Below are 19,553 nucleotides of genomic sequence, written 5' to 3' on the forward strand. Positions count from 1 at the left end.
CCACAAAGAGGCCAGAGGGACTTTGGGAAGATCAGTACTAAAGAAATGAAAGAGATGAAAACTAATCCTGGAATGTCCTGTCCTGGATCCAGAGAGGGCTCCAGGAGGGGGACCTTCACAACTTCCTGCACATCACCACACTCCAGCAAACACAAGAATCTGATGAACTAATCATTACCATCTCTGCAGCTCACTGCAGAGCGAGTACGGAGCAGATAAAAAGAACTCCTTCCTTTCTTTCTATTTTTAAAGATTCGGAGATGCTCAGTGAGAGAGACTTGACAGTCTGACATTTCATCTGCTCCAGCACATGTGCTTCAAGGAGTAATTAGAAATCCATAACCATACCTCGATTTCTGGCCAAAGATGCCAGAACCAACAGATTTCCAGTAAAGTCAAGAAGCACCTTTAGTACATTTTAAATGAGATATTTTCAGCTAACAGTGAGAATTTTCACCTTGCTAAAATTTTATTTTGGCCAACTTTAGCTGTCCTGTCAGCAATCTATTGTAATTAACACTGTTGTTCTCGTCAAATGGAGAAGAGTACCCGATACTGGAGTTTATCAACACAAAACTGCCATAGCTTCTGATCAGCCTGGGAAATGATTTACAGAAGCCTCAGCAACAACCTCAAAAAGACTGAGCAGTAGAAGGTCAAGAGAGATTAAAAGGTCAGGAAGATGGGCAAGATGTAGAAGTCTAAACCTGTGATCGGGTCTTGTCACAGCTGTAAAATAACTCACCAGAAGAGAACTGGTGAGCAGGAAGAAGCCAGCAGGAAGAAGAGTGAGAGTAGATGGCCAACACAACATACATACACCATTTTCCTTTCTCAGCTTCATACCGATGCCCTGAAGAAAATGGCTATGGATTAAATTCATAAAACACGAGCACCACACTGCAATACTTCTTTGCAGTATTGTAATGCAGGAATTTTACAACACATGATGCAACCAAGCCCTGTATTTTCATGAAGACATTGGTCAGTGTTGCTGTACAACTAACCTCTTCAAAGTGCATAAGAGACCATGGAAATGAAACTCTTTGGATGTCACGCGTGATGAAATAAGCAAAGTGGGTTAAATGGTTGGCATCTTAATAGATTGGGTTACAATCCATAGCTTATGCTATTTCAGACAAATGAGGTAGTGATACAGGTCTACTACGCTTTTTGGATGACAGAACAATCTGGGTATTTCATCTGTAATAATAGTACAGAGATATATATTGCAGTGTATTCAGGTAATCTGCCTATCCTGGAGCTGACAAAGAATTTTACTTTAACAGAAATAATTCCCGACTTAAAGCCTAACAGTATATTTTTGCCTTTGTGATATTTCTCAGAGTCTAGGCTTTCTGTTAACATCAACAGGATTTTGCAATCAGAGCATGAATTTAAAAGCATACCTTTTAGAAGAAAATGGTTTCCTTACTATTTTATACAATTAAAGTACTGTTTTTAAACACATTTTGGAAAGTAACCTACAGTAAACAGAGATTTATTGTAACATTAATAAACAATGAGACAATTACAGCCTCTTTACGGAGACCGTATTAGTCATGCGTGTCTAATGAAGCATTACTAAGCTATCACAGCGAGATAGCCTGATGTGTGTGATTAACAAAATAATACTCATAAATAGCTAATGAACAATGATGGTCCTTTAAATAATTTGCATATCCTGCTACGTGGAGTTAAGGATTTTGTTGCTTTCACAGTGCTGGAGATGCATTAATTTGTCTCATGTCTACAATGCAAACCCACAGCAAATCCCCCTCATAGCCTTCTTAGATGGAATCTTCCCAAATATTGTTCCATTTTCAACCTAACCTCCTTTGTGGATAAATTTACTCAAAGGGCAGAATTCCTGATGGCTGGAAAAAATGGCATGATTAAAATCGATATTTTTTTGATGAATATTAGGCCTGGAACCTATTAGAGCTATAAAGTGCAGGAGAAGAAAATCATGCTTATGATTTTCAGGAATAGCCCGACTCCAGCCCTTCATCTGTAATGAATTATGGAGCAATTCTCCTAAGTCATCTGTACGAAGTCAGCTATGACATTGCCAATTTTTAAAAATTTGCTAGTTTTGAGCTACAAATTGATTTTTTATTGTGATAAATTAAAATCCAATAGTAGCACACAAGATAGCAAACATAGAGAAGCCCATATTTTTTCAGACTGTTTTTCTCTCTTTCAGATCTCCTCAGACTGCCATTGTGGAAGACATGACGCCAATAGCTAACGATAAAAGCTAGGAAAGGGCATCCTACAGAGGTAGGCAGCCTCTCTAAACAAACAGTAAAGGAGCACTGTGGCCTGAAACAGCATTTTGGAAATCCCAAAATTGCAGAAAATCACAACTAAGGGAGGAAGCCTTGGCAGGGGGTTGGAGGGCAGTGAAAGGAGAAAGCAAATGTAAGATTACCCAAGTTGTTCCATATTAAGGGCATATTTTATTCCCTGTTGAACAAACCTCAACATCAGACTCCAAAATATTATGTGGCCATCAGATCTATGAGCGCAAACTGTGACCATTTGCAGTCCCCTTTCCCTTCCTTCCCAGGGGGACAAACATACACATCCAGTTTCACCTGCTGGAAACATATATGTTTAGTTTCACTTCCACATTGAGAACGGGATTATCAGTGTCCCATGCTGCCTAATTGCATTGAACTTATTTTTTCTGGGGATGAAGCTGATGGTGACTGTCAGGAACTGGCAAAGAAGTCCATGCAAGCCAGCTTCAAAAGCTTGGAAATGGAAAACAGGACACTCCCGCTTCCAAAAAGCCACGTTAAACCTGCTGGAGAAAGCACCCCACATCCCTCTATCACAGTCCTATTTCAAGACTGACAACCCAATAGTCCCGTACATCACTCCGGCAGCTCAGGGGCAGACATCTGGAAGGTGGATTTAAAGCTTTCTGTCTATGGCTCAGTGAGTGAGTGACAGCAGTGCTATGAGGATGATATAGTTATGTCAGATTTAGAGTACAGGGTGTCAAAGTTATGAAATCTTCGAAGGAGACCTGTCATGTCCCCACCTCACTAGTTGCAGATATGAGTGAGCAGGAATGCTGCAGGAGAGGCAATTTGGCTGAACGACAGCTTTATTTCTAAACGCATCCCTTTTCTCAGTGCCACTTCAATGGAAATAAATCCAACATTTGTGAAACACTCAGAGAAGTGCCACAGGACAGGTCTGCCTCTTTCTTCTTTTACATGTCTCCCAAGAGAAGACTAAAAGGAAAGTAAGTACTCCCTTATTGCCCTTTGCATAGGGTGTGATGAGGCACCAGCCTGCACACAGGAGAAAAAGAGAACAAAATAGTGATATATATTGTTTGCAGAGTGAAAACTTTGCTCCGTGCACTGAACAAAGCTGGTATTCTCTGACAAAAGCAGAAGAGAAGGTATGCCATCATGTAGTTAAATCCTAACACAATGTCTACATGCCAGAGGACTCAACCATGACTGCTCTGCCAGCCCCAGTTCTGACACTTCCTATCTTCTAGGCACAGGCTGTAATCTCAGCAATGTCCTCTTCAACACTGCTGTTGCATGATTACTTCACACATGCAGTATGCAGCACATTCCAAACGAGCTCTTCATTCCTAACTACTTGTATTATGTATCAGTGAGCTCAATGACATTGATTTTCTAATAATATAAATTAACAGGCAAAGATAATTTCATCTATCATCAGTAGGGTTTTATTTCTGGCATCGTGTTAAATAGTTAATCTTTCAAAAGATTAAATCAAGAGCCTTTTAAAATTCAAGGCAGAGTTTAAACTGCTATAAAAGTCCTCTTAATTAGGATTAAAACAGTTTGTGTGTTGTGTCTTCATATATAAGTAGTATAATGTTTTGCTTAGCTTTCTTCTTTCAAAGCAGTTTAAAAATAACCAAACATGTTAATATTCTGTGGCAAAAAACTGCACCAGATAGGGTAGCCTGCATCTTGCTTGACCCAATGCTGCCAGGAAAGTGGCTGCTTGGCAGCTTCAAAGTGCATCCTCAAAGTAAAAAACCTTGGATCCCATACAATATACATATCTTTTTTCTACCAATTATGTTTAAAATATAGCAGTTCTCATATTTACCACGTAGCTAACAAACAATCAATGTTGCTACTAATAGGAATAATCAGAGAATCACAGATTTCATAGATCTCTTGCTTGGGTTTCTGACACTGAAGCTACAAACAACTGTCATCTGAACTATGGGATAGTTGTAAGCTGCAGCAGCAGTGGCTCCTGGAATGCTGTGTATTGGTGGCCAAGGCATGATGGTAACTCACGTGGCCTATTGGACAAATGAGGGAAAAGGTCCCCTCCAAATCAAACGATTCTGCAAACCCCAAGGAATTGTGTGCAGCTCCTGCTGCTCTTCCTCTTTGTCTTTTCCATTGGGAAAACAAGCTTCACTCAGCTGGGTTTGCCCACAGCTCCCCTCAGCTTCCCATGTCACATGTGGCCCAATCCAAGCCAACCTCAATATTAGTCCATTGCCAAAAGACTCTCAGACGTCATCTGCCCTCTGCTGCTGCTGGGCCCACGCTGGATGAGGAAACACCTATGGGTGACATTACCAGCCTGCAAACAAACCACTGGTATTTCCAAGAAGCAATTTTTGGATCTGGCAGAAGGAAAACAAATCCCTCCCTGCCACTTTCTGGCCTCAGAGCTGTGAGTGCTGAAGCACAGAAGGAGCATTCATGTACTCACGTAAATTGTTCTGCAGAAGTAGCCAGGACAAAGTTTTACAATAAACCACATCCCCGTGCTACACTTTACAACTCAGTCATCTAATGGCTTCTTCTGATATATGATAACCCTTTATCAAGCTTGTCAGATGTTTTATGTGTGCCTACACTGGTGAGATGTTACTGCCCAGCAAGGAAATGCTTTATAAAGAAACATCCATGAAGAGATTCAATTCTGTGCCACTACATGGCTGTTTTACTTACCCCTGTCTTTTCGTCGAAGATTTTGATTCCACCAAAGGAGACTGTGAGGAAGATTTTCTGTTTATGTTCTCCTTTCGAACGAGCCGCAGCAACAATTCCCTATTGAAACAAAGAACACCAGGGCTGGTTTCATTATCCTCCTGGTTTTGTTTCCTGACAGGTGCCCACAGCAAAGCACCTGTAGACAACAGCCTAACCATAAAATAAACCCCATTTCCACCCGCTGCCCTGCTGCCTTCATCAGTAACAGCATAGAAGATGAAACATTAAGCAAATTAAACAGCAAATAAAAATATTTAGCCCTCATATAATGCTCAGCAATTTCGGAATGTTTTGAGGCCTTCTAGAGGTCATTGTTTCTATTGCATAGACATGAGCAGAAAAGAGAACAACTGACTTGCCGAATGGCATCCCAACAATGATTCCTGTCCTCATAACTCCTGCTGTTACAAACTAGGTTCCTGGTACTCCCAACTTGCTATGCTGTCTTACATACCAACATGAACTTCTAATGCTCCTTTCCTGGTTTTCCATCATCTCACAGTACTGCTCAGAACCATCTCACCACTACTCAAACAGGTCTCTGGCACCTTGAAGGTGTGGAAATGGTATTCCATGGGGGAAAGGAATACAAAGGCTTGCCCAGCAGGACAGTGCCAAGTCTCCCTGATTGCTACTACGAACTATGGAATACTGTGAAATATCCAATAGGCCACCAGAAAGATACAAACATTGTGGCAGCCATAGTTACGTCTGTAGTGCATCTTTTTAGAACCAATAAATTCTTGATTGACCACATCTTTCTTTCAGATTATTGCAGTGTATGATGTGTGCCATCCTTTGCTGCTTATTCATGAACAACCATGTACACCTGCCTGCTCCACAGGACTGGAACCCATTCTCTGTCCTCCCAGGGCCCAACCTCCAGATTTAATAACTCCTTAACCCTACTGTTCCATATCTGAACCCTACACCCCACACCACTACTCACCCCAGCAGTAGGTAATGGCTAAAGGAACGGCTGGGGTTCATTAACATTGTCATATACAACATTCTGATGTATTATTCTTTATATTCCTTCACCTCTCCTTCCTCATAATAAAACCACTCAATTTGCAGCTGTGTTGCTTGCAATTTGTGGACAAACTGCAGCGGTGTCAATCATGAATAACTACTGAACTTTGAGACAACGTATTAAAATTAAACTGGGATAAGCAGTACCAGCCAGGAGTTCATGTAAAATTAACTGATTTTGATACATAATTAACCAGAGCGTGACTTGGTGTCACCAATGGAGAATGAGCAAAAGTTCAAGCCGAAATGTTCTCCCCATGCCTCTGTAACATATAAACATTGAAGGCTGCACTGCACCTTGAGCTTCATCATGGAGTCCTGGCATAACTTGTCTCCCCGTGCGGCAGAAACCTCATCGATCCCAATCAGCTTCGCTTTGTATCGGACACCGTCACCTTTAAACCTCTTTATTAAAGTGGCTTCGCTGCGATCCTGACCTGAAAAAGACATAAGAGAAACAGTGACATTTGCAGGCAAATAAATGAACGAAAACCCTCCAATTAAGCAGTAAATCAGATCCAGCTCCTACCTCAACGCCCGAACATTTGAATAAAATTAGAAGAAATGTACAAGTCCAATAAAACCTTTTGACCCGACCGCCTCACACCAATTCACAGTGGAATTGTTGCCATACAAAATCTCCCGCACTAAATTTGCACACAAATTAGGTTTACGGAAAGAAGAGATAAGCCCCAATCAGACCTCACAAATCTGAACGCTTCTGATCTTCCTGGGCTGTTTTAATCTCAATACACCTGAGAATTCTTCATTTTGCAGACAAAACTCAAACAGGAACATGCCGCTATTCCCTCGCATTATAACTTATCTAACTGTATCAGCAATACTCAGGCTATTATCATTCCAATAATAAAAAAAAAAACAAACAATGTTATTTCCTTAAAGAATACTGCCGCTCTAAAACCCACACAATAAACACCAGCTCCTTGTTCTATCCTTTCTGTTGGCAGACACATATAAAGGGCCATCAGTAGCAGCGCTGGCTCTCAGACGCTCAACCTGAGAAGCTAAAAAATGGCGTGAGATGTTTCTTAATAAAAAAGCAATCACAGGTTAATAAAGCACAGAGCTGATAGGGTCAGTGTACATAAACTGCAATGTGCAGACCAGACTGAGTACACAACCACGGCACTACAACGAGGCATGAAAGGCATTTGGACTGTAGGAATACAAGCTCTTAGCAAGCGTTGGTTCCTTATCCCCAGCAGGTGTATGCAGAGGGGTTTATTTTGTGTAATCAGTCTTCCTAAACGTGATTAAAGATATTTTTGTCTGTTATCTTTGGATTTTTGTGCCAGAATCTGAAACAAAAAGTAGCAGCTAGCTGTAAATAGTTGCAAGCACGCAAGCAGCTTTTATTATTGGCCCCCAATGGATTCCAGCAAAATAGCTGAATCATAGAATGGCCTGGGTTGAAACAGACCACAATGATCATCTTGTTTCAATCCCCTGCTGTGTGCAGGGTCACCAACCACCAGACCAGGCTGCCCAGAGCCACATCCAGCCTGGCCTTGAATGCCTCCAGGGATTCAAGGAGGCCAAATACTTGGCCCAAACACAAACCAATGTTGCATGAGTTTATACTGCCAGCAGCTAGGAGCTCCAGAGCTCACCTTGTACTTCTAGCTATTGTAAACGAGGAACAAGAAGCTAGAGCCAGCTATCAGTGAACCATGGCTAAGTCTACTTTTAGACAACTGCATTTGAGAATGTGGACCCCAAATGTTCTTCAACCTTATTCTGAATTGGACAGTCAGATTGAAGTACAGAAAAAATACGATTCAAAGGACCAAAAATATATATAAATTAATAAAACCTGCTTTGGCACAAATAGTTTTTGATAAGTAGGACAAAGTATGGAGGAAAAAGCTCTTTTGCTTTGCATTTCTATTTAAAAACATCTTTGCCAGCAGGTCAGCTTTGCCAGCATTACACACACACCAATGAGGTGAACAAACCTGGCTCAAAACCATGGAACTGAAATTTCTACCATCTCACCATGGGAAAATATAGATAGCATACACGACCAAGAAAGAATACTTCCAAATGAAGAGCCTCCTTTGTCTCTCCTCCACTCAGCACACAGTGCAGTCCATGCTGTGACCTAAGAGCAGGCTAAATATCTGTTAAAAAACAAAGCTATTTCAAGCATGTTGAGTGCGTTTGAGAACAGAAATGTCATTTCATTCAATGACAAGGATCTGCCCAGAGCAACGTCTTGATGCCTTATCTACAATCCCTAAAAATAAGGCAGCTGAGGAGGGTTGCTGTGCTAGTTCAGGGGCCACCCAACTGTCTCCTTTGATTTATTCTCACTCCTGCTCCCTCAGAAGGAAATAAACAGTAGGTTGAAACTTCATGCTCTCACGTGGCATTTGAAGAATAAGTAACATAATAAAATAAACAAACAAGACCCCACAAATGAAGCACCAATGATAAATCTGAAACTTGAAGTAACATTAATAGCATCCCTCGGGGGAACGCCAAGGCAGATGTTGGCACTGCCAGCCAGGATTGATGGAAAAACCCTTTCTTCTTTCAGCCCCCGATGTTGGGCAGGAGGGAGAACATCTGGAGACACGACAAACTGCAACGATCACAGTGGACTTTTCCGTATGCCTCCTACACTTGCAAAGATATCCTGTTGATTCGCAGTAAATAAAATTCAATTCCAGCAGCTTTCTTGCCAACAATTCTCAGCCTTACGTCTTCATTACAGCAGAAGGCAGCTGTTAGCTAATAGCAATATCGTGGTGACTCTGTGCACGTAAGCACTGCAGAGTGCTTCCCAAGTCATGATAACGAGCGTGCATTTAGCCGGTTATTTGAACATTTATACTTATTCCAACCTATGATCTATTTTTCAGAATGAAAGTAAATCTATGACATTAATAGCCCATTCAAACACAACGTATGGCTGTGTTTGCCTACGCGCAAGCCCCACGTTAATTATGACCCAGATTAAGTAGGATAAAGCGCTTTTGGGATAAATGACTGGAAAAATCATCAACCTGAAAATGATGTCGATATTTTAAACTGTGGCGGAAACTGCAAATTACTAGAGACTGCAAATTCAGCCATAAAAACCCTTGAGCATATGTCCCATGTAAAGCCTAGAGAGGCACATAAGCACTGCCCTCTGCTATCAACCAGCCATCTGCAACTTGTCGCTCTCCTCGCTGTATGGCCAGATCTCCTCCATCCATGTTCACACTGGCTTTCCAAATCTTGGTGCTGCAGTTTGCACCAGAAAGCTTTCCACCTTCCATTACCAGGCAACCATTTAGGGCAAAATTAGAACACGTCTTTAATGACAGGTACTTCTTTCCATAAATGTCTATTTCCTTAGGTTTCCATTTTAGGGTGTTTTTTGTTGTTGTTTTGACTACACAGACTGCCACACTTATTGAAATCACAGTGAGTGAGAAGCTCATGTGCCACCTCAGCTGCCCACCATCCCCTACAGAGGAAGGGATCTTCATCAGATGACCAACACCATTAACCCATTCTAAAATGGATTACACTTCATTACCTTCAAGACCAACGGTTACTGTCCAATGATTTGCTCTCAAACTCCTTTACAGATTGCTTTTCCCAAACCAAACACAAGCATCTTACCATCTAGAAGGAAACCAGAATTGATGCTCAGGCCCCGCTCTGAGAAATGAATGCAAAAGCAAAAAGAACACTAACAACATCACACAGACTCAATTTAGAAAGGTGATCACTTTTAATTAGAAAGCACGCCGCTGTTGACATAGGCAAATAAATGTTTTGTTTGCAGCATATGGATTTGTGATCCTCAGAGGTGCTTTAAATGTAAATGTCTGAGAGATTATTGTATCTATTTCTCTATATGCCACTGCTCCCCTTGAAGCCACACGCATTTCAGCTGCAGCCACTCCCTGTCAAGCAGCAAACACGGCCTTTGCTGCAGGGTTGCAGCTTTGTACTTGGACTTGGGCAATCCTAAGAGCACCACAAATTCCCAGAGTGCAGTGATGCAATGTGGTCCTGTGTTGGTGGCTGAAGCAGAGAAGTTTCCCATTGCAGCAGGTTTAGGGCACTTTATTGATCTCAATAAATCTACTGTAAAAGTAATAAATGAGGTTTTTAAATACATTCAATCATTTTCATCCAAGGCAATATGTCCTTAAGATACCTTCACCAGGTTATAGACAGATTTGAACCCCAAACCCAAAGTACTCAACCCAAGCGCCTAAAGTACATTCAACCCCAAGATGTGACTGTAAACAAGCTCTCAAAGCCCTCTTATGTAGTCCAAGAGGAAAATGAGGCAGAAAGTCCAGCTCTGAGCAGCCTGGGCAGAGTGCCTGAAGACAGCTCACCTTCACCTCAACACAAGCCCAGGACCAGGCTGTCACAACTCTCAGCCCCACAGAGCATTAAGCCAGCAGTGCAGTAATATGCCAACATGTTGAGCAACCCAAGGGACTTTAAGTAAGGGTATTTCACAAGCAGAAAAAGAAAACAAGCCAAGGCATCACAGCAATAAGCTCGCTGTTGCTTTTCCTGCATGCTCTTCTAACATAGTACGTATTCTTCACAGCATCCTGCAATCTAAACCAATAGCCCTGGAAATGGCTATATCCTTTATTTAAATGTGTGAAGCCCTCAGGGCATAATCTGAATTTCTTGATTTTATGACCGTAAAATATATAATGATATTATCACCAAAGTCAATAACATGCTCCTGGCAATCAATTCACTGAAGAATGACACACCAGTGTCTGTTGTTTGAGTTTTTTTCCCCCCCTTTTCTAACTAATAAACTGTCAAAGTTGTATTCATCACACATTCAAATTACAAACCTGAAATAACACCGCCTTAGATCTCACAGGGCTGCAAAACAATCACACCCGTGCTTATAAACAGCCTACATCTTCACGGGGACAATTAGCATTTTGATAGCACCGGTGCAAAGGAGAACACAAAACACTGCAGTGCCGATATGACCTCCAAGACATGGCACAGGCTGGAGAGCCGTGAATTAATTGCTCCGTGAGAGATGTTTCCCATTAGCTGTGCCCTTATTTCCACAAATATATTTATCCACGCTCCTATGTATTTGCACATGTGCATACGCACACTGTGCGCAGCTTCATTTGGTAGCAATTACCTAAAGAAAATTCATGGTAATTTTAATCAACTACAGATTTCCCTGAGAAGGAAAAAAAAAAAGTGCATAAGTAGGTGTTAAAGAGAAAATATTCACACATAATTATATCTATCTTTCAGTACAGCAGCCACTGAGCAGCAGTTGACAAAAGAGCCATGAGCAGCTCAGATGGGCTCCACTCCTTAATGGCACGTTATTCTCAATGGCTGCACTGAACCACAGCTCCAACACACGGCACCCCAAAAGAAACTGGGACTTGTTGGTGAGACCACGGCACCTTGGGGACACAACTGCTACTTCACAATGTAATGGATAGCAGCAATTCTACCTAGGATGCTTAAACTAAACAAATACGTGCCCAAATCATCCTCCCAGCTGTTAATCTAACATTAAGCACCGCTTTTCTATGTAGAATCCTGTAGAAAACACTTGGTTACGATGCAAGTTGAATGTGATGGAGGGAAACATGCCCTTTCACCACTCCAGAGTGATACTGTCGAAGATCTGCAGTACCTCCAATGGAGTATTTGTTTTCCAAAAGAGCAGTGATGCACTGGCACTGTTTCCCAAGGACTGTGGGGTCACCATCCCTGGAGGTGTTTCAGAACCATGGGGATGTGGTACCAAGGGACACGGTCTGTGGGCATGGTTGGATCAGTTGGGCTTGTGGATCTTGGAGGTCTTTTCCAACCTTGAAGACTCTACGATTCTAGTTTTAGGTTGCTTAGCTAACATTGAAGGGATGACCTCAGAACCATCTTGGGAAGCATTTAATTAAGAAAGTGATGTTGCAAGGTGTAAGAAAACAAAACTCACCAAACCAGCTTTTAAGCCTCCTTCTATCCAGAATCCCACCTCCTCCTGTGAGCTGACCCCATCCAGCAGTGCTGGTGGGACACGTGAGCCTCCTCACTGGGCAAGGAGAGGGAAACCTCCCTGCTGCTCTGCTGGTGCATTTTACTCAGAAAAAGGTAAAATGCCCAATTTTGACAGCAACGCAAACATTTGTCTCAAGTGCAAACACAGAGAATATTTTTTTGGGGGAAAATGATAAACCACTTAAAGAGGTGAAATGGAAACCACTCTGTAGGCTCAATGAATTCCTATTACGGTTAAATCTAAAAACATTGCCTACAATTTTAAACACAGATAAGGGCTCTCCAGGAAAACTCAATCATCATTCAGACCATCATCTCAGCAGTATTTCCCAATTGTTCAACTCTGCTATTTACTGTAACCTCCAACTGAGAGACTTTATGGCTCCTGGCACCATTAGCCTGTGAATTACAGTACTCAAAGACACCTACACAGCCCCACTTGCAGAACCAAGTTTACTATATAAATAAATGTTTCCATAGTATTCACCGTCTCTGATCAGAGCTTTATGAGCAGAGATGTCATTCACAAGGTGACAGCAACTCTGCCTGCCAAGTTTTTATCTTAACGTGCTGTATCTACAGAAGCTAGCACAAAACAAGATGGACATTTTACCATCTCCAAAGCCAACTGGTTGAGCGGAATAAATTAAATTATTTCTTTATAGAGCAAGGAATTACGTGTGAGTATGTGAAGAGAAGAATTCAATTATTTACAGAGAAGGCCTCGGAATAAAATAACGTTTGATTAAACTTTTGGACAAATCTCAGTGCTAGAGAGGTTGGGGTGAGCACGCCGGAGCTGACAGTGACTGAGCACACGCACTCCATGGGCAGATGACAAAGCACTCGTTTTAGATTTAGCCAGAAGGCTCACTGATCAATTTTATTTTCTTAGATGGTCTCTGAGATGACAGCGTATGGGCACATCGTCAGGCACAGAAATGACCAAAAGCTGAATGTAATTAAACTTCCTTTCAGCCTCCGTGCTGTGTAAGTCTTCATAAATCTCCGAAAGCCATTTTGTAAGGTGCCTTTCCACAGGCTACAGAAGCAGCTAAAGCCCCAGATTCTGTTATAAGCTGAAATACGACACTGCAATAAAACTTCATTTTGAGGTAGTAGCCTTGCTCAGCAAGCTCTAGGGAATGGACAAAAGTGAAGCAAGGAGAAGCTGGTGGTCCATTTTCTGCTTAAGTAATTGAGAATAAAAATTAGGCTTGCAGCACAACTAGAAGGGATGGGAGAAGAGAGTTTTCTGAGACTTTTCTCTCTTAAAATACAGAAGACAGATCAACAAACTTTGTTCACTGAGTGCTTCACACTCAGGCAAATGTTTAAATCAACCAGACATCAAACTGTCAAGTAAATGTAGCCCTTGGGAACACAGGGTCATCAACCAGTTCATCCCTTACCCATCTCAGTATGGAACTGCGTCTTTCTGGGACAAACAACTTTGATTAAAGGTGACTGAAAATGTTTGCTCCATCTCTGCGTTGCTGTGGTTGATTTTACGGTATTTTTTAATTAGTGTTAACGAGGAAATGGTTTTAAAGGTGCACAGTAAAAGCCCAGATACTTTGGAAAGAAAGAGACGCTTTACGGCTGCACTAACACTTCAAAGCATACAAATGCATTTTGTTGACAACTCTATGCAAGAATTTAGTTTTTCTTATGTATGATGAGAGAAAATGGGGGGAGAATCAGTTCACTTCCTACAAAGGCCAAATACTTGTGCTGCCTTAAGATAAATGTTAATTCTCCAAGGCTGTAAAAAGAGCGAGCTAAGGAAAGGTTATGCTCTGACTAGACTTCCCAAATTTCTCACATAAGAGAACAATTTATTCAATTGCACACATTAAAAAGGAGAAGCCCTTCCCTAGGCACTCTGTTTCTGACACAAGCAAGAACGCTGTTGACCTCCTAGGCCACCTGAGCACACTGCTGACTGATATTCAATGGTCCATCTCCCACTTTCTGCCACCCAAACAACCCTTAGGCCCCCATCCCTCCAAGCAAAGACTCCAGCAGAAAAACCACATTGTATGGCTTCATAGAACCTTTTGAGTAGGAAGGAACATTTAAATGCCACATAGTCCAACTCCCCTCAATATACAGTTCAATGAGGTTGCTCAGAGCCTGGTCCAGCCTGTCCCTGAATGCCTCTAAGAATGGGGCTTCCACCACCTCTCTGGGCAACCTGTTGCACGCTGCGACACCAATATCAACCTGCAGGACCACTCTGAACTTCTCTTGCTATGGCATAAATGATACAGACAATTATATCTGGGTTTATTGGTCATCCTGACAATATGGGTACAAAGTACAGCTCTGCACAGTGCAGACCAATAACTCTGGCTGTAGAAGCTGAGTCCAAGGCCATGCCATGAGAGACAGCACATGGCCTCTGGGGGAAATTAGATACCTACGTTACAAAGCCTTCTCTAGTGCAGAGAAAGGGAAAGCATACAAACAACAAGTCAAAAATGCACAGTCAGTAGATTTATAGGAAATATTCTATGATGACATTAATTCAGTAAGAAAAGCAGCTGCTATTTATTTTCCATGGGCAAACGGAAATACCAGTATTCACCACATGGCAGTCAACAAGAAAACATAACGTTATTTCCCTCTTGAAATTGTTCACTTTATGCAATCCAACGTTTCAGGGAGAAAATTATTTTCATTTTGGCTTCCCACTGCCTCTGCAACATCAGAGAATGTCTCTCCCTGTTGGAAAAACAATAGGAGGCAAAGAGAAAAGCAGCTTTATTCCTGAGACTTTGGGCTAAAAAACACCATCAATTTCAAAATTACAACAGTGGCAAAGTGCTTCTTTCAATTTGGTCCTTTCATTTTTGCCTCCTGCTGCTGTTCCTATTGTCAAAGTGGCAGCAGGAGGCAGAAATGAAAAGACAACTGCAGGCAATCGCCCCATGGCAAAAAGTTAATAAGAAGTGAAACACCCCTATGCCAAACAGATTTTAGAGGTAAGGAACTGGAGTATGTGCCTCTCATGTGTGTGGTGCCATGGAGGATCAGCATACCAGGACAGCTCTTGTTTCTGGAACCACATTGCCTAGGCACCAACCATCAAGATTTGGGGGTGTTGGTCAGGTAAATAAGAATTAAAGAGTTAGCAGAAAAGCAATAAAAATGCAACAATGACCCCCAATAACAGCAAAACCCACTTCAAGTAACAGGAAAGGAAATTATTCAATATGGAAAAGCTGGGGTCACTTTTCAAGAGCATGTTGGGTTGTAAGAGTACAAGGTTCTTACCAACCTCACCTATGATGGCTGAAACCAAGTGTTGGTGGTGTGCAAATGGAAACAGGCAAAACGTCAAATGCAACTGCTCTGTGCTACCACAATTTCTACCAAGTTTAACAAATTTGCAGCCTTGTTGAAGGCTGTGGGGCAAAAAGAAGAGTGTGAACAAACTTGATTTTGTCTCTAGAAGCGCTTTCAAAATGGAGAAAACAACTGAGGAGGGAGAAGAGGAGCTAATGATGTTGATCGTGATATTACTCTTCATTGCATGTATTATAGAAAAGAGGAGAAGGTTTTCTTCACGGAAATGGGGCCAAGACAGTTACCTGTCTCCTATTAAAAAGAAAAAGCAATAAATGCACCACCATTTATTGTGCTGGAAGTGAACAACAAAAATTTATGGAGCCTGAAAACTATATTCTACGCAAAATGAACCTAAACGGCTTCATCACCTGCACTGGTATTTTAAAATAAAGGAAGATGATTGAAAAAATAAAGATCCATATAAATTCCAAAGGAGGAGTTTTATATTAACTTAACCTGTGCAAAATCCTTGTCCTATTAACTTTAAGGACACGCAGATAAAATCAGTCTGCTGAAATCAACGCAGGCATTAACAACAGCCTTGGGGAGAGAAACAGAATCTATTTATATCATTAAAATATTGCCAGCCTTCTAAAACGTTATTATTCCTTGTGCTGTTCTGATTATCTTCAGAAGAGCATCTTCTGTCTGCTTGGTGCGAGACTCCAGTTGTTTGATCACTGGTACCATAAAGCTATTCAGGCTATTTCTAACATGGCAGCATTTGGCAAGGCCATGCTAAAAGCACAGGTTGAGTGATGCACGAGTCCTCTTTTGGACTGCAACCCAAAGCCTTCTCAAGAACTTGCCTATCAGTTATTCATTTATACAAACAAAATTGACCATGTCTAATCTCCATGACAAATAAAAAAGTGTCAAATAATTTAATGTCTGTATGAAGCTTAGTGAATTATACGATAAGGCACTGCTATGCCAGGTTAGTGTGCTATTAGCTGGGGGATTCTCAAGCATCTGTCATGCAAAGTAGGTCAATTTCTAGCCATATAATTCTGATTATGTCAAAATATTTATTCATGAGTTTTCTAATTCAACACACTTCAAATAAGTCATACTTACTTACATTTAAAAAAAAAAACAACTTAGTTACATCTAAATTATGGTTGCTAACAACTGGGTTACCACAGCTTCAAACACTCCAGTAATCCAGAGACACAGATCACATTTTCCCTTTGTAACACACTCGGTGTTAACAGAACTGTTTCTCTTTCCTCTTTTTAGCCTGGTTTCCCAAGGAAACTCTTGCTCCAGTGAGAGATCTGGAATGACACCAACCTGGGATGAAAAGCTGCAGGTAAGAATCCTGCAGTAATACGGAGATGGAAAAGTCCATTACCAAGCCAAGGCCATCTGTGACCAGCCGGTCATATGAAGACAGGAACAAACAGCAGATCTGAGGCTTTCAGGTCTACTGCAGGAAAGAAGGTCTCCTGGAAGGAATGGCTTTAACTTTCCACACTTATGAACCTGTCCCTGGCCAAATGAGAAAGATAGACACTCCCTTTTGATCCTCTTTCACATCTGAACGCTCACAAACCTTCAGGTTGCCTTTAAACAATGACAGAAAGATAGAAAGGTTGAATCTGAAATAATTATTAGATGATGGAACTCTGTAATTCATCAATCACGCAGCTATTAAATACATGGTTTTGGCCACTGTGAACCATTAAGAAGCTGTACACTGCCCTTGAAAGTTTACTTCTCTGACACCTTTAGGATCTATAAAAAGACTTGAGTGCATTACTTCCCATATTTGCTTGAGGTACCACATACACACACAGCCGTGTTTTGTCAAAGACCTTTCTAATCATAGATAAAAGGAGGGCATTCATTCTTATAAATGTTTTCAATTACCAATGTCCTAATATTAATTTTCTAGATGTCCTTCTGCAGGGGTAATCAAACCACAATCTACGTTCCCTCTGTCAGGCTGCTTCTCATGCAGCGATTTAAATGTTATATTTTGTTTCATCTTAATAGCTTTCCCTTAGATTTCTTTGGTAGAGTCTGCAGGCATTCAATATAATCTGATCATTGAGTCTACCCATAGCAATTACCTAACTGCCTATTGGATTGGCTTGAAAGAACCACAACAGCCAGTAAGATTAATCTCAGAACTCCCATTTAAGAACAATTCTTTTAAAATTTATATGCCAGCACTTTTTCTTCAGTCGCTCTCCTACACGATACAACAAAAAATAAAATCCATTTGACATTAAAAACGTCAAAACTGAGCCAGAAATGGCAGATCAAAATAGCAATTCACATGTCAAAAAACTATTTCTACCGTACAGATTTTATGGTTAAAAATTACTGATATATAAAAAGATCCTTCATGTTTTAGGAAATCCAGCATTAGCATAGCACAGAGTTACAGCAGATGGAGTAAGATTAGAAAAGCTTGATCCTTAGAGCCATATTTTTTGAGCTTGACTTGGTTTCAAGTGATCAGATTTCACCTCCTCACAACCCTCAAAGATTAGGCAATGGCCACCTGAATGGGATATCCCAGGAGAAACCGGCTGCTCCACCCTTCAACCAAGGTCCAACTGTGCTGATGTGGGAAATGTGAACCCACCTGGAATTCAAAGGCAAATTCTAGAGCATGGGCATCCAACCTTTCAGCTCGCTTGGGCTGTGCTTATTGAATAGGAATAGTCTTGGGCCACATATAAAATATATGACACAGCTGAAGTATTTAAGTAACAAAACTTGCTTTTCATTTATATTTTTCATTAAAACATAAAAAAGAGGGCAACAAAATTGTAAAACAAGTGGGTTGGACACATATAACGTAGAGTACCAGAAGATCAGCATTGCAGATTGTTCCAAGGATTCTACACGAGAGCCAATAACACACATTTCTTTTCATGAAATCCATGGATTGATGGCTACCAATACCTTCCCAAGCTGGTAAGCTGACTAAAATACCATGAGTTTGCTCTCTTCATCTTTAAAACACAGTGTGTAAATGCACAAGTGGAGAAAAGGTCAGCTTGTCAGCTTTACTTTGTGCAGTAAGATTTGTTTATTGGCTGGCAAAGTGATACCTTAGCCAGGATTGAGTTGACTGAACATACTGGGGAATAACAGCACTGCAGAGCTCAGAAGGGTTAATAATAGTAGACAAAACAAGACTCATTTAATCAGCTGTGTATTTCTCTGATTATAACAAACAAAGAAATGGGATTATATGACAATTTCTAGAGCTTAGTAAACTTCAGCAGTGCCTCACAATGAAGCCTTGGCAAGAAATAAGTGAAATACAAAGATTCATCACGTTGAGGCTGTGTAAACAGTTTCCATTTATAGAAATGTATCCTAGCAACTCATAGAAATGGTTTTAAAAGGCAGTAGGACAAAAGCAATTTGGAAGAAAAACAGATGTAATTACTGAGCCACGGAGCCCAGTGGTCCTGAGTTGGTCGTGCAGTCACTTCTCAACTGTGATTCAAGATGCTGAGAAAGGAATGCCAGGACAAACATATGCTTTAAAACTAACATCTGCATGAGTAACTCCAAAACAGTGCATCAGAGTTGGCAGAAATGATTCTGAATTTTGCCTTCTTTCCTTCCTGATGTTGGAAGTACCATTGGCTTTCAGTAGAAACTATTGCTGGACATGCATCCCTTGGTTTCTGTCTATTTGTTGTCAGAGATACGAGATGCAAAGTTGAATTTTATTCATCAGGAGCTCACTGAATTCCAGTGTGAATCTATTCTTTTTTTTTTTCCCCAAATCTCATTTTTCAGAAGAAAACAGAGAAGAGACTCGTGTAATGGTGTGCAGACCTTGATTAAATGTCTAATCCATAATTCAATAGAAAGATTCTGCTGACATCACCAGCAATGAAAAAGGTTCATAAAATCTATCATGAATACAAAAGCAGCCCAAACTATATTTCAGGATTAGCATTCAGACGACAATTGCATATGCATTATTATCAATGAGGATAAACCATGTTTATACATAACAGGTCACCTCATAAAAGACTTGGGAAGCTGAAACACAACAGAGAGCTCTCTGCTTATGAGCTGAAACGCAGATCGCTCCACAGAATTCTATTTTATTGTGGATGACTATTGCCAGGG

At 41.0% G+C, this 19,553-nt stretch overlaps 1 protein-coding gene across 37 annotated transcripts in view; it reads right to left on the reverse strand.

Annotated features, from left to right (window-relative positions):
* Positions 1–19,553, reverse strand: part of DAB1 (DAB adaptor protein 1) — a 341,210-nt gene that overhangs the window by 38,148 nt on the left and 283,509 nt on the right. For all 37 annotated transcript variants that reach the window (XM_085511816.1, XM_015870667.3, XM_015870676.3 and 34 more), the window contains 2 exons: positions 6,351–6,490; positions 4,980–5,078 (listed from right to left, as the gene is read on the reverse strand). In XM_085511816.1, coding sequence (XP_085367942.1) covers positions 4,980–5,078; positions 6,351–6,490 — 239 coding nt within the window. The remainder of the gene's footprint in view (positions 1–4,979; positions 5,079–6,350; positions 6,491–19,553) is intronic.

Source organism: Coturnix japonica, chromosome 11 (genome assembly GCF_054131305.1).
Source record: "Coturnix japonica strain WE chromosome 11, WE-NBRP24, whole genome shotgun sequence".
NCBI lineage: Eukaryota > Metazoa > Chordata > Aves > Galliformes > Phasianidae > Coturnix > Coturnix japonica.